The sequence below is a fragment of the Bubalus bubalis genome, chromosome 20, assembly GCF_019923935.1.
Source record: "Bubalus bubalis isolate 160015118507 breed Murrah chromosome 20, NDDB_SH_1, whole genome shotgun sequence".
NCBI lineage: Eukaryota > Metazoa > Chordata > Mammalia > Artiodactyla > Bovidae > Bubalus > Bubalus bubalis.
This window is the reverse complement of record NC_059176.1, coordinates 23,695,999-23,709,453: the sequence shown is the minus strand read 5'-3', so window position 1 is coordinate 23,709,453 and position 13,455 is coordinate 23,695,999. Positions and strand designations below refer to the sequence as shown.

Below are 13,455 nucleotides of genomic sequence, written 5' to 3'. Positions count from 1 at the left end.
TATTATCAATATAGTGGAATAATACTCAGCAATTAAAAGAAACAGAAGACTACATAGATAAATCACAAAGTATTATGCTAAGTGAAGGAAGTCTTACAAAAGGGCTACATACTTTAGATTACATTTATATATAATAAAACTACAGAAAAGCAAAACAATCACTACAGAAAGCTGATCACTGGTTCCCAGAGTCTTAGGGTGAGGCAAGGAATTGACTACACAGAGGCGGCAGGAGTACTTTTGGAATGATGGAAACGTTCTCTATCTTAATTGTAGTGGTTGTTACATGACTGTTTACATTTGTCAAAACTCAACGTCAAACTGACGAATGCTGTTGTATGCAAATTCTAACTTGATGATTATAACGAGAGAGGGGAAGAAGAGAAATTGAAGACTGTGAGTTTAAGCAAGTATTTTAAGAGTTTTGCTTAAAGGGATGATAGTTGTTAAGGGAAAATACTTTCATTTTTAAGATGGGGGAGATAGCATATTTGTATGCTCAAAGGAATGGTGCAGGATAAAGAAAAAAAATTGACAATGTAGAAGCAAGAGAGCAAAATCACTGAGTGATATCCTAGAGAAAATCAAAGCAGGGGCCACTCATTTATGGTAACAACAGGGAAGACAAAGCAGAAGGAAACACTAGCTTTTAAGGCAATGATGTCATGGGAGACATCTATGGACGATCTCTCTTCTGTTACTTCAGTTTTCACCGTGAAGTAGGAACCTGAGTGTAAGAATGAGGGAGCAAGGAGCAAGTTGAGGAGAAACAAACGGTATGAAACAGTCAAGGAGGATAATGGGAAAATGAAGGGTCTAGAGACATCTAACATGATGGCCTGGCAACATTAGGGGCTCATTTGAAGTTAAGGTCATAAATTTAAACTCAGATCAGTCAATGTGGTTGTATTTTTCCCCAGCCAAACTTTGCAGCCTGGATGCAGGTGCATAGTAGAAGGAAGAGAGCTGGATTTAACAAGAGTAATATAGTCTTGCCTCGTGTGAGGAGGCTGAGGGCATGTTCAAAGGAATGATTACAATGACTGGTTATGGAATTTAAGCTGGGTAAGTAGGGAAATGAGGGCACCAGGGGATAGTGAAGGGTGGGAGAACTAATGGGTTGAAATAAAAAGCCTTCATGATGTACATACCACTTCGGTCAATGATGTATTTTTAGGAATTTAGCCTTGAGAAACATTGAGGCAGATGCACAATGCCTGTAGGAACATTCATTTCAATCTTTTATATAACAGTAAAAATTATACTGTATATAACACAATTATATAAATATTAATTGAAAATTGGTTAAATAAATTATGGTTCTATGTTAAAAGCAGTTTTGTGTGATTGTGTGTTTATCTGTCAGGTAATATGTGAGGCTCTGCTATGGCTTTCAGAGAAGGCAATGGCACCCCACCCCAGCACTCTTGGCTGGAAAATCCCATGGATGGAGGAGCCTGGTGGGCTGCAGTCCATGGGGTCGTAAGAGTCGGACACGACTGAGCGACTTCACTTTCACTTTTCACTTTCATGCATTGGAGAAGGAAATGGCAACCCGCTCCAGTGTTCTTGCCTGGAGAATCCCAGGGATGGTGGAGCCTGATGGGCTGCCGTCTATGGGGTCGCACAGAGTCGGACACGACTGAAGCGACTTAGCAGCAGCAGCAGCTATGGCTTTATCTGGACGTTGGACTAAGAAACTTATATTCTGATATTTCAAATAACTGTTGTTTGTCCTTCCATTATTCTGATACCGATTTAAGTGAACTTCCTAGAATGATAAGTAACAATTGCAATTAATCCTTGCAGTGGTTTTTTTTAATCACCTATAATGAGTCATGGCAGAAGAGGCTCCGTAGGAATAACCTCACACCAAGCAGTTAAAACTGTATTCTGATGATGGCTGCTCACAGTATCTTCAGATGTTCTCTTACCTGCCTGTTCACCTGAGTGTTGACCATTCTCCTAAATGTCACCAGGAGCATGTGGCACAGGTGCTATTCAAATAATGGAAAGAGACAGAATTCCTATTCTTCTTATACTATCTGTAGTATCAAATGTACTTTACAGTGTGAAATAGCACACTGTGACATTTCTTCTTCTGAACATTTGAAGGAATAATTAACACTGTAAGCATGCATAGTATGTGGTCATAAATTTAAAATTTAAGAACACAAATGTAGCAGATTGTATTATTATTCAAAATAACCACCTTCCCTCCTGCCCAGCTGGTATTAAGCTTGCTCAATTTGCTTTAGCCAATTAAATGCAAAAAACAATATAGATCATTTTCAATTGGAAGTTTTAACAGCTAATGGCATGTTCTCTTTCTCCTCCAAAACATCCTATATAAGGGATTTTTCCTTCTGCTGAAGATTCAGGATGAAAATGAAATGATGCAGGCTGAAGGGACATGTCATATAAATAAGAAAGGACCCTTTGCAGCTAAGGCACTGAGATGTTGGGGTTGTGTATTTTATAAAACGTAGTCCTAGCTGATTGTTATGATAAGCTAAACAAATTGCATATTATATTGGATGAATGTCCGTAATATAGAGTAGGGGTTATGTTGATGCACAGCTGACTAGTAGATGTTATTCATGCATTCAATACTCTTATTAATCAAATGTGGTAGGTGATATTATCTCTAGATGATGGTCTAAGGCACTGAGGTGAAAAGTATTCTCACGCAATGAATGTGACAATTCAGTTCTCTCTTCCCAAATTAAGGCTCACTCAATTCTCAACTCCTGTTCTTGCCACTCTATCTTGCTGTGCTTGGGATGAAGGAGTTCTAAGTATGTTGCAGCTTTACACAGGATGGATCTAGGTGACATATTCCAATCAGTTAGGGAAAGCTTTAGAAATAAGGAAGGAGTTCTGCAACTATAACCATGTGCAAAAAGAAATAGAGGTAGGGCATGTAGACTAGAGCATTTCTGAGCAAATCATTCTTCTCAAAAAAGTTCTAAGGCATGAGGATGATGGCTGGGTGATGAAGCACAGTGGACTTAGGAGATGATAAAAGGTCTCCAAGCCTTACTGTGTAAAGGGATGCGGGAAGCGAGGAGGTCTTGGTGAAGACCTCCTAGAAACAGGATGAAGGAAAGTCTTCAAAAAGAGTCATGATAATGGGAAAGAAAGACCTTGCTACAGCAGCCATAAATAGCTATGCTCATAGGAGTAAGGGTCAATTTAAAGAGAATTAATTTGGATTTTTGGGTACATGTTTGGCTTTCATCTTCCTTATATGCAATGATGTGCTGTTATCACATCTGTGCAGAAGTGGGCCCCTGTGTCCCCACGGAGTCCTTAGTTGGTAAGAAGTCGGAGTTCTCACCATCCTGGGAATCTCTGCACCGAGATACTTCCAGTTGGACAAGTTTCTCAGCCTCCCTCTGTTGTCTGAAAATTAGCTGGCTGACCCATCATATAGTGGCAAAGATGGAAGAAAGTTAAACAAACTGCAAAAATGCCTTTTTAGAGGGACTGGAGGTAACTAAAAATTCTAAAATCAATTCCCAATTCCTCCACCTTCTAAGGCTTCACGGACATGGGCTTTGGGTAATGGAGTTTTCAGAAGTCCATAATTTACCAGAGGCTGGTGAACAGCAGCTCCCCTGGAAATCATATTGCCCTGTTTGAACTCATACCAAGTAAGAAACTAACAGCCAGCTCCTCTGTCCATGTCCTTCTGAACCACTTCACAGTCTGTTTTTACCTTGTTAAAGGCAGAAATGATTGTGGTTCCCACTGCATGACTCTGGGTAGAGGGAACAATTTGAGGCTGAAGAAAAAAGGAAACTAAAGGATAGAGGAGAATTGTTCTTTCCAAACCAATATGATCTCAATCATTTCTCTTTGTGATTATAATTTACAGTGATACAAATGAAATGTACCCTTGCACTTTGAACAGCGCACCTGAATCTCCTATTCATCACATCACGATTACATTAGTGAGAAACCAAATGTCATATGAAACTCACTATTCTTAAGGCCATAGATTATTTATACATTTCAGTATTTTACATATTATCTTACAAAGAAAATATTTTTAGAATGAGAATAACAAACTATCCATCCTCTATGGGTCTGACAAGTGAGACTATAAATTAGAGGTTTTCTTTCTCATTAAAAGAACTGAACACTTCCAAAATCTGCTTCATACCTGCTTACGTGTGTATTATATGCATATTTACAAACTTAAAAGAACTTTTAAGTGTTTTAAGCTGTTTTAAGGTTGCTCAGCTGTTAGGCAGAATTTGAGCACTTTTCTCTCAATGAGTGACAAGTTAGGTGAAGAAAGAGAAGATTGTTTTCTGGGATGACAAAATTCTGGAAGCTCCATTTCATTCTGTTAGTTGCCTACACTCCCACATACCCCCAAACTGATAAAATGATTAACCTTAAGATAATATTTTATCCCAAAATATGGAAAACAAGAAAATTCTACTCTATGTTTTAACTTAAGTAGGAAATGTTCCCCACAATGAATTAGGAACTCTGCTGAACACTTGGCTGGACAGATGATTGAGTCCATCCATGTGATTAGGCAGGAAAAATAGTTTCTCAGAAAAGTGGTTACTTCTTTACTCATGAGGTTTCTTTTGCCTTCTTCTGGTCTTCTGTGTGTCTCTTGCTCTGAATTTCAATTTTGTTGTTTAAAAAGATAAGCTTTCTTGTTATTTCACTTTTTGCTGAAGCTTGTGTCAGACCCTGATATGTTATGACAACTCAGGGTTGCCTCCGGTTGAGAATTTGCCTCCCAAGAGGTAATTTTAACCTAAACTGGTAAATTCTTTAGGAAGAAGCACAGCTTAAAACACTATCCTTCAGCAAAGCTGGAGAAGGAAGTTATAAGGGACATCTCAGGTGAGAGTCAAGGGCCCTTTTAATGGGTTATTGGGCACTTTTGTCTCTGGTTTAATTTGCAAACAGCCTCCACTCCTCTTCCTAGTGAATTCTGCCAAGTATCCTATCCAGCCCCTAGGAAAGGAGAAGGGGTGGGTAGTAGGGGGGAGATGGTATTACAAGGAGAGAAAAGGGACAGTCCAATTCAGAGCTTTTAGCTGGGGGAATGCATTTGAAAACCCGTTGACTCATAAAGGACCACCCAGTCAGAACGCAGGAGATTAAGCATGACCAAGGTCCTCTCAGATGGTCCTTCCATAACACCCTCCTCATAGCAACTATACTGAAACTAGGGCAGCTTTTGCAACTACAGGGCCTCAATAAAGAGCTAGAGATTTTTATTGGTCCACAGGGCAGGGTATTAAAGAGAGTACGATCTCCTGCTTCTAAAATATGATGTTATTTTTCTAGATAAACAACAAGAACTCTATGCAGGGTATAGTTGGGAAAAAGAAGAACCCCCCATGCGTACAAATTTGGGGAGGACATGAGACTGTTTAACAGCCTAACTGATTCTTCCTGGTTAAAGAAAAATACTGCTCTATGGATCAGCACTGACGGGAATACTGTTCACATTTTTGGTGAGCTTACAGACTGAGTGACATGAACGGTGGAAACATAGGAGAAAAGGGAATGTCACATACCTTTAGCTATTAGTCTGGGCAAGGGTATTGGAGGGGTGTTAACAGGTGCAGAATTGGACTTCTGAAAGTAATAAAGGTGCCATTTAGCAAATCCACACCCACATCACAGCTTGGAGAGATGAGTGACCTGGCGGGATACAATTTCTCATGTAAATTTTGAATATCAAGTAATGCAATCATATTTAATAGAAATGATCATGCCCTGGGGTAGAGACAGTACTTTCTTAGCATTCCAAAAGCTTTCTTGACTGTCTGTTATTCATTTTACAGATAACCTGCCTAGACTGGTTAGCTGAAATACCTAGAACAGATAAACATGGTTAATAAACAATTAATCATGCAGTGTCCATAGTTATCCTGCCTGGGCATTTTATCCCTAAGTCTAAACGTTTTAAAGGTAATGAAGTGTGTGTGGGTTGAAGAGGCAACAATTGTGTGAATGCAAGAGAATAATAAACAACTAAACATCACTGTTAGAAAGGGAGGTATACATTAACCTGAGCTCAAATAACTTCCTACTAAGCCATCACGTGTTATCTACGATTCTAAAGTGCTAAACTGGTCAGATAACAGACATGTTAAGATGTGAGATCCTCTGAACAACGGGAGAGAAAACTGAAGTGAAAATTGCAATCTCCACCCAAAAGGGACTTAAGTGAGATGAAGTGAAAATGTTTACAATGGCAGGAGAGTAAATGTGAAGAGGATGACATTTAATCATAAAGATAACACTGGAGACCTAGGAAGGAAAAAGATGACAGGGGAAAGGGCAAGGGAAGCAAAAGTCATAAAGTTCCCCAGGGATCTGGGCCTAGGGGTTGGGGAAGCTTAGAGGAGCTTATCAGAGTCAGCAGCAACCAAATGCTGAGTGGACAACTGGCGTCAAGGCAGCGGCAGCAGATGTTTTTCTGGAAGAAGAATGGTGGGATGATAGTCACAGGAAAATATTGTGACCTGCAGACAAGAGCTGTGTTTCATTGACATCTGGGCAAGAACGCACACAGACACAGGGCAAACACAGAGGCTGTGTCCAAAAGCTCGAGCTTTGGTAGATGGGGGGACGGGGGTGGGGAGAGAGATCAAGAGACACAGAGATGCTAAAAACACGTCCCTTACAGAAGTGTCTATAAGGTAACCAAGACTGTTGACTGGGAGGAATAAAACAGAAACAAAGAATGGAAATAATTGCCACCATGTAGTTAAAGGCGTGAGATCTAACGTTAGGCTGCTTGGGTTCAGACCTTCTCTGTCACTTACTAGTTGTGTGATCTGGACAAGTTACTGATAACCTCTCTGGCCTTCAGTTTCCTTACCACCTGTAAGGTAGGAACAGCAGTAGCATCTTACGGGATTGTTATGAAGATTACATGAGTTAATCTGACTTAAAAACTTAGAATATTGCCTCATACACAGGAACATCAATAAACGTTAGCAGCTACTGTGATAAGCTATGGTCAATTTCTCCAAGTGGCCTTAAGCCACGTATGGTACTTTCGGCATGCTCTTCCATCCTTCCAGATCATTCATAAGACAATTTTATGGTGGCTGAGTAGCATCTATGTTGTCATCACATAAAGATTCCAAGTCCACTTTAAGGGCAGTTTACAGGGTGGCTTAAGTAAGGGCTAAGGACAATGGCAATATTCTGTGAGGTTTATGACTGCTTACTCCTACACATTGAGCCTCAGTTTCTTATCTGCAAAATGGGTGTATTATATATGCAGTGGTTTCTGTGAGGTCAGCTGTGAAAGTGCCTGAAACAATGCCTACAACAGAGCAAGTTTCAATAAAAGTTTGCTGAGTGTAACTCTGCCTTGCAATATTGGTGATGGGCGACAGGTATGAAACATTCTCATCTGGGGAGAGAGATCAGGCCTTGGGTTTAGCTTCTCTTGTCAGAGCCTAGGGAAATTGATCTTTTAGGTCAGAAAGGAAATTGACATTCATCAGTTCCAGCTGATCTCAGGTGTGAACAGAAGAAAAATGACAGCCTGAGTTTCTAAAATGCGTGGGTGGTGATGGGGGTACATTAGTAACTCTCCCCTATGGCTTTTCCTCTACAAAAGAAGGAACCTAAAGGAAAAGGAGCAAAAAGAAGTGGGTAACTGTAGACACGAGAGATCCTGAGGCTAGAGCTGGAAGAAATGTCTGCTCTTCTGCTCCACAAGACACGGGCTGGCCTCCTATGGCTGTGATCACCTCTCTGGGTCCTTCATATGGGTGAGACCTCCGGGTGAATCTGGTTGAAGATGGTCTCCCAAAGATCTTCCTGGGAAGAGAGTCTTTCCACAGTCAGATTCTTTAGTCCTATGGGCCTCATAGCTAATAGACTCTCTGCTTTGCATACCACAAGTCCTACTTTTTCTGGAGCTCCAGGAAAGAAAAGGCAGGAAACTAAACAAGTGGTGATTTTGCACTTTCACAAACGTTCAGGTCTTTGTCACCACCAAGAACAGAAAACGAGCTATGAGTCTTTACTTCCATTATTGGAGAAACAACCTTTCAGAAGAGCGTGGAAGAGCCAGGCTCCCAATCAGCTGACTGCAGGGACAAGTTCTGAGCGGGGCCTTCTTCAGAAATCCTTCCCTCCTCTTCCTTCCCACCCACTCTGCCAGGGCTGATTGGGAAGCCCCAAGGGCAGTTTCCAATATATGTTTTACAATATCCAGCTCCCACCCCAGCAATCATTTATTAGAAAGAGGTTTTATGATACAAATTTGATAATCTCCCATGCACACTGACACTGTTCTAATTGAAGTTGTAAGCCCATGAAATTCAAGCCCTTTGTCTTCCCGAAGGCCACAAGCTTTAAAAGATACTATTGTCCTCCCTAACACCCACTACATTGTCACCAGGGACTGATTAAACAGAGTCCTGAATCGAAACAGTGCGGATTTTGTCTAGGTCCTTTTCAGGCCTGACAATGCCCTTTTCAGTTCCCAAGACAAAAGGAGGTTTAAGGATAGAGATTCTTCTAAGATAACTGCATCCATATGGAAGGCAAGGTGGCCAGCAGCTGAGACCCAAACACCCCCCTCCCTTCCCCCTCTGCCCTCCTGTCTCTCCCCACCCCCAAAATCCCAGGTGATAACAGGACCTCAGCTATCTACCCTCCCTCAACCTCCTCCTCCTTTTCCTCCTGGGGCAAAAAAGCTAAAACCCAAAAAAGGGCCAATGCCTACTTCTCACAGGCCTAATCGAGCCCTTGCTCCCGCCCGTGTATCTGATGCCTCCCAACTGCTCTTTAAACTCGAATCTCCCTTCACTGGGCGCCAGAAAGAAAGGTCCTCACTTCTTCTCCGACAGAGTGAACCCTACACTGCATGGGCGGCCCTGTGACTACAGATACGGAGGGATGCCCAAGGAAGAACAGTTACAAACCCAGCGGGGTAGAACCCTAGATCCCGCCCCGGGCGGTACACTGGGGCCGTGGGTGAAACTGGATGAACCAACGCGTCCACCCCGGGGTCAGGCCCCCAGAGCTCTCCAGGGCTGTCCTTCCCCAGCGGGCAGCCCTGAGCTGCGTCATTCCCCACCCCACACCACCCGCTCCCCATCCCACCCTGGCCAGGTGTCACGCCAAAAAGAGGCGGAAAATCACAGCTGCCCAGTGAGGCGCTCGTAGCCGTAACTGGGGGTTCCCCGCGTGGTCCTCGGGTCCCCGAAACGAACCGCCAGCAGCGCGCTCAGCCCAGGTCCCGCTGGCATTCCCCGAGCCCTTTCGGAGAAGCTCATTATGCCCTCTCTTTATGCCCTGTCGTGGCCGACTCGGTTGGCGGCTCCGGGGCCTTCGTCTCACGTTGGGAGCAGAGCCACCACCCCACACTTATAGGACCCTCAGAGGTGCCTCTGCCCCCCGCCCCTTCTCTCCCTTCCCCTTGTTTCTTCCTAAAGGCGTGTGGGGACTGTGCTCTGCCCTTCTACCCAGCTCGGGGTGGGCCTTAATTTGGCGAGTGAGGAGTGGCCCGGCGCCCCAAACTCCGGATCGGGAAAGCACTGTTCCCACCTCCGTTCCCGGCAGACACGCAAAAAGGGGACCCAAACCTACATATTTTATTCTCGCACCACAAAGAGGAAAAATATTCTATTTCTTTTAAAATAAGTTGCTTCCCATACAAATAGCTATTTTAAAATGTACAAATAAAGTTCAAGCAATAAAATCTAGCTCTGGGTCTGGCGGTCGAGGGAAGAGGAGACGGGGTGTCTTGGCGAAAGTTTCCGGAGTGCCGGCCGGTGGGGGCGCCGGAGAGGACCCCCGCGCCGAAGGAGGTGGGGCGGCGAGACGCGCTCCATGTCTCCGGCTGTAGCCCGGCCCGACCGCAGAGCTCACTCCAGGTCCGGCGTAGCCCCAGGTGCTCGCGCCCCTCGGCTGCCTCACCAGTTCCAGGAGACCAGGGCGGGGGGCGCTAAGTGCTGGTAGGCGGGGAAGAGGCCGAAAGCCGAGCCAGGCCCGAAGGCGGCGTAGCCTGGCACAGGGCAGGCGGCGGCCGGCGGCGCCGCGCTCTTGTCCCGGGCGGCGGCCGTGCCCCCCTCGGCGCTGCCGCCGCACGGCTGCCCGTCGCGCACCAGCACGGGCACCACCACGCGGCGCAGCAGGCCGGGCGCGGCGCGCACCTCGGCAGCCGCTGCCAGGTCGGGCGCCTCGGCGACTCCCGGCGCGCGCGCGCGCTTCAGCTTGTAGCGGTGGTTCTGGAACCAGATTTTGACCTGTGTGGGCGTGAGGCGTAGCAGGCGCGCCAGCTGCTCGCGCTCGGGCGCCGACAGGTAGCGCTGCTGCCGGAAGCGCCGCTCCAACTCCAGCGTCTGCGCCTTGGAGAACAGCACCCGCCGCTTCTTCCTCTTCTCGGCGTCGGAGCCCGGAGACGCAGGCTGAGCGGACGGCCGCTGCGACGAGTCCCTCGGGCTGGCCTCTGGGCTGCTCTCGTCCGAGGCTAGGGACGCAAAGGAGACACGGCCCTGTGAGACGCCGGCCGCCTCTGGAGCGCGGGCGCCGACCCACGGGCGGGAGGGCGCCCCCACTCGCCCGCGGCTTTCGGGATGAGGCCGTTTCCTTTCCTGGACCCATGTCTGGACAACCACCTCTCTGAATTCGACGACCTTTTAGACCACAGCCTGGGACTGCGCCTCCAAAGAAACCCACCCCGGGGGGTCTATTAAAACCAATAAGTCCTGGTCGCTGCGCTGGCAGACGAATTCACTGCAAGCTGCCTCACCAAAACGGGCCACTTTGAGGTCGACTGGACTGCGGTTTGCCGACGTTTGCAAAGCCCTGAATCCAGGCTCGCCAATACTGCTCATCCCAAACCGAGGCCAGAAGAACGTGGCCACTTTTTTAGGCATTTAAGGGCGGCTTCTTAAATATTTAAATATTCTGACCCCTTGAAACGGAAACCCAAATCTTGGGTGTTAGCGCCAGGCCCAGGGATCTGCTCTCAAGATGTGCCAACTGACATAGGGATTTCAGGAGGACAGTGTCTGTGGGTCCAACACAGGAAATCCAGACCTTGGGCTGGGGTTTCCGCTTCCCATCCCCGCACGAGCCGGGGACTTGATTCTGAGCCCGCTCACTTCCCCCGCCTCCACCCCCGCCGCTGTCCCCTGCTCACTCACAAGGGTAGTGGCCGCGCTCGGATTCCAGCCAGGTGGCGCAGGGGCCGGGCTCAGGGGCGCTTAGCTCCGGCTCCCTCTTCCGCAGGTGCTGCGCATCCTGCTCCGGTAAATCCAGGAGCCTGCGCACGGTGAAGCTGAGGCGTCCAGAGGTGGCCATGGCCGAGCAGGGGAAGGAGGCGGGGGCAGGGTAGATCTGGAACCGAGAGGCGGCCCGGGACGCCGCTCCTATGGGTGGGCGTGAGAAGCGCACGCCATGCACTGGCTGCCGAGATATTAGCGCGTTTACTGTGGAATCCCACTTTATATAAACAGCTCTTCCCACCCGGGACGCTTTGAAAGCAGAGAGAGGTCCGGGTCTCCCGGGTGTCAAGTACCTGAATGAGTGCTGCACCAAAGCCCCGGCGAGCCCGGAAGGTGCCACCTCCGCCACCCCCCCCCCCGCCCCGCCCCGTCCCCCGCCCCTCGGGCGCCCCGTTACCTCCCAGAGGCGGCAGGAAGCTGCCCTCCGCATTAGTGATTCTGTCTGATTAGCCCCAAGTGGGGACAGATAATGGGGATTGTTACCAAAGAATAACATCTTGGGTGGCGAGCGGTGGCCACCGCCCGCCGGTCCCGGCTTCCTCCTCCTCCGGGGCTGACGTCGAGCCTGGCCCCGCGGGAGCGCCGGGAAAGGTGGGGGCGACATGGATGGGTTTATGAGCACCCAGGAATTTACTCCTTGTTTGCTTTATTCCTCGAGCTTGTTTGCTGGAGTGTTCGTTTCCCGCAATTATCCGGAAAGTGATTTACAAGGCGGCGTTGAACACTGGCGCGCTCTTTTTGGCTGGGCTCCCGTAAGGATTCAGAGGCGAGAAGTTGCAGGAGGGCGCAGAGGAGAGGCCTGGCCCCGCCAGCACCTGTGCAGAGGGTTTCGAAGACCGCTAAGAATCTCCCACACCCCAAGCGTCCGCAACTTCAGCGGTGCTCGGGAAGGGCTGGGAGCATCCGGGGAGCCCCAGTTCTGCGCGGGTTGCCCCAGGCCAGCAAAATGGAGGCAGAATCAGGCCAAACTGCTTTCCTACGAGGCATTAGGCTTGTTTTCCCACTCTGCCCCGGTGGCTGGCCCAGGCCCACTCTAGGCCTCACGGGCGGTGGCATTTCCGAGGGCGTTGCTGCCTCCTTGGCGTCTGGGCACCGCCTGGGCTCCGTAGCCTCAGGCCTTGGGTGGCTCGGGCTCTCTGCTCCACCAAAGCTGCCGGGCCTGGTCTGGTAAGGGACCGATTGCGGGAGTTAGGAGTGCGCCCGCCGGGCTGAAAAGATGGCCTGCTCGGGGTTTCCTGGCATCTTCTCGTTCCCTAAGGTGCAAGGAGCCGGGCACATTTTCTTGGCCCATGGTTTCACGGTAGCCGCGCTTCAGGCAAGGGCCGAGCGAGCGCGCTCTCAGAAGCCTCTCCTTCTGCAGCCAGTGGATAGGGTAGTGGGTTGTTAAATTTCGGTGCGAGGCGGCGGTACTTAGGTGGCCGCACCTGAAATCCTGTCTCCACCTGATCTGAGCTCGGACCCGGCTCCCGTGCAATTGGGGCCGCCCCACCCGGCCCGGCGCACCCTCCCCAGGAGCTTCCCTGTCATGCGTGCCCGAGGCGCCCGGGACTGTGCGGCGCGCTGGGTGGTCGGGCGGAGGCAACCCCAATACAGGCCAACTGCTAGGCCGCGGACAAAGGGGAAATGGAGCTCGACGCCCCGGACCTGTTGGAAGCATTTGTTCCAGTCAAGATTTTGCATTTGTTCAGTCCGAAATAATGCGTGATTGACGCCTGCTCACAATGAGCTTTAGCGCGCCGGGATAAATCGGAGCTTGTCCTGTGTTGTCATGGTTTTCAATGGGGTTCAATGGGATTGGGAGCACGGTCCACTCTGCTGGCCGTCTCTCCGAGGTCTCGGCAATAGATTTATTAGTTATGTCTTTTTAAAGAAGATTAAATTGAAATGACTTGGCTGTCTGCTCCGAGCTAGGGCGGAGGAGGGAGCTGGCGGTAGAGAGCAGCAGAAGCCGGAAACCCTGCGCGCACAGTGCCCAGCACCTAAGCTCCTCACCCTAGAAGTTGGGCAGGTCATAGACTGACCCAGGGCCGCGTGGCCTTCTCTCTGGCTGGCGCCCGATGCCTAGCAACCTCTGTCAGCCCCTCTCCTGGGAGAGGTGGAAGGAAGGTACCGACAAAGACTGTCCTAGGCCAGTATTAGGACAGACTCCCAAATTCGAGTCTCAACTTGCAGGCTGTGTCAGGTAGAAGCTCTGACCTGGAAGCCAATT

At 48.5% G+C, this 13,455-nt stretch overlaps 1 protein-coding gene across 2 annotated transcripts; it reads right to left on the bottom strand.

The window, feature by feature from the left end:
- Positions 1–9,590: 9,590 nt before the first annotated feature.
- NKX2-8 (NK2 homeobox 8) lies at positions 9,591–12,632 on the bottom strand. 2 transcript variants are annotated; one of them, XM_025271330.3, is made up of 3 exons: positions 11,644–12,632; positions 11,166–11,427; positions 9,591–10,486 (listed from the first exon to the last, which is right to left on the bottom strand). In XM_025271330.3, the coding sequence occupies exons 1-3, from the start codon at positions 11,848–11,850 to the stop codon at positions 9,930–9,932; spliced, it is 1,026 nt and encodes a 341-aa protein (XP_025127115.3). In that variant the 5' UTR covers positions 11,851–12,632; the 3' UTR covers positions 9,591–9,929. The 2 variants fall into 2 exon arrangements, with proteins under 2 accessions (XP_025127115.3, XP_044788850.2); XM_044932915.2 differs by having other exon boundaries at positions 11,730–12,616.
- Positions 12,633–13,455: the final 823 nt, after the last annotated feature.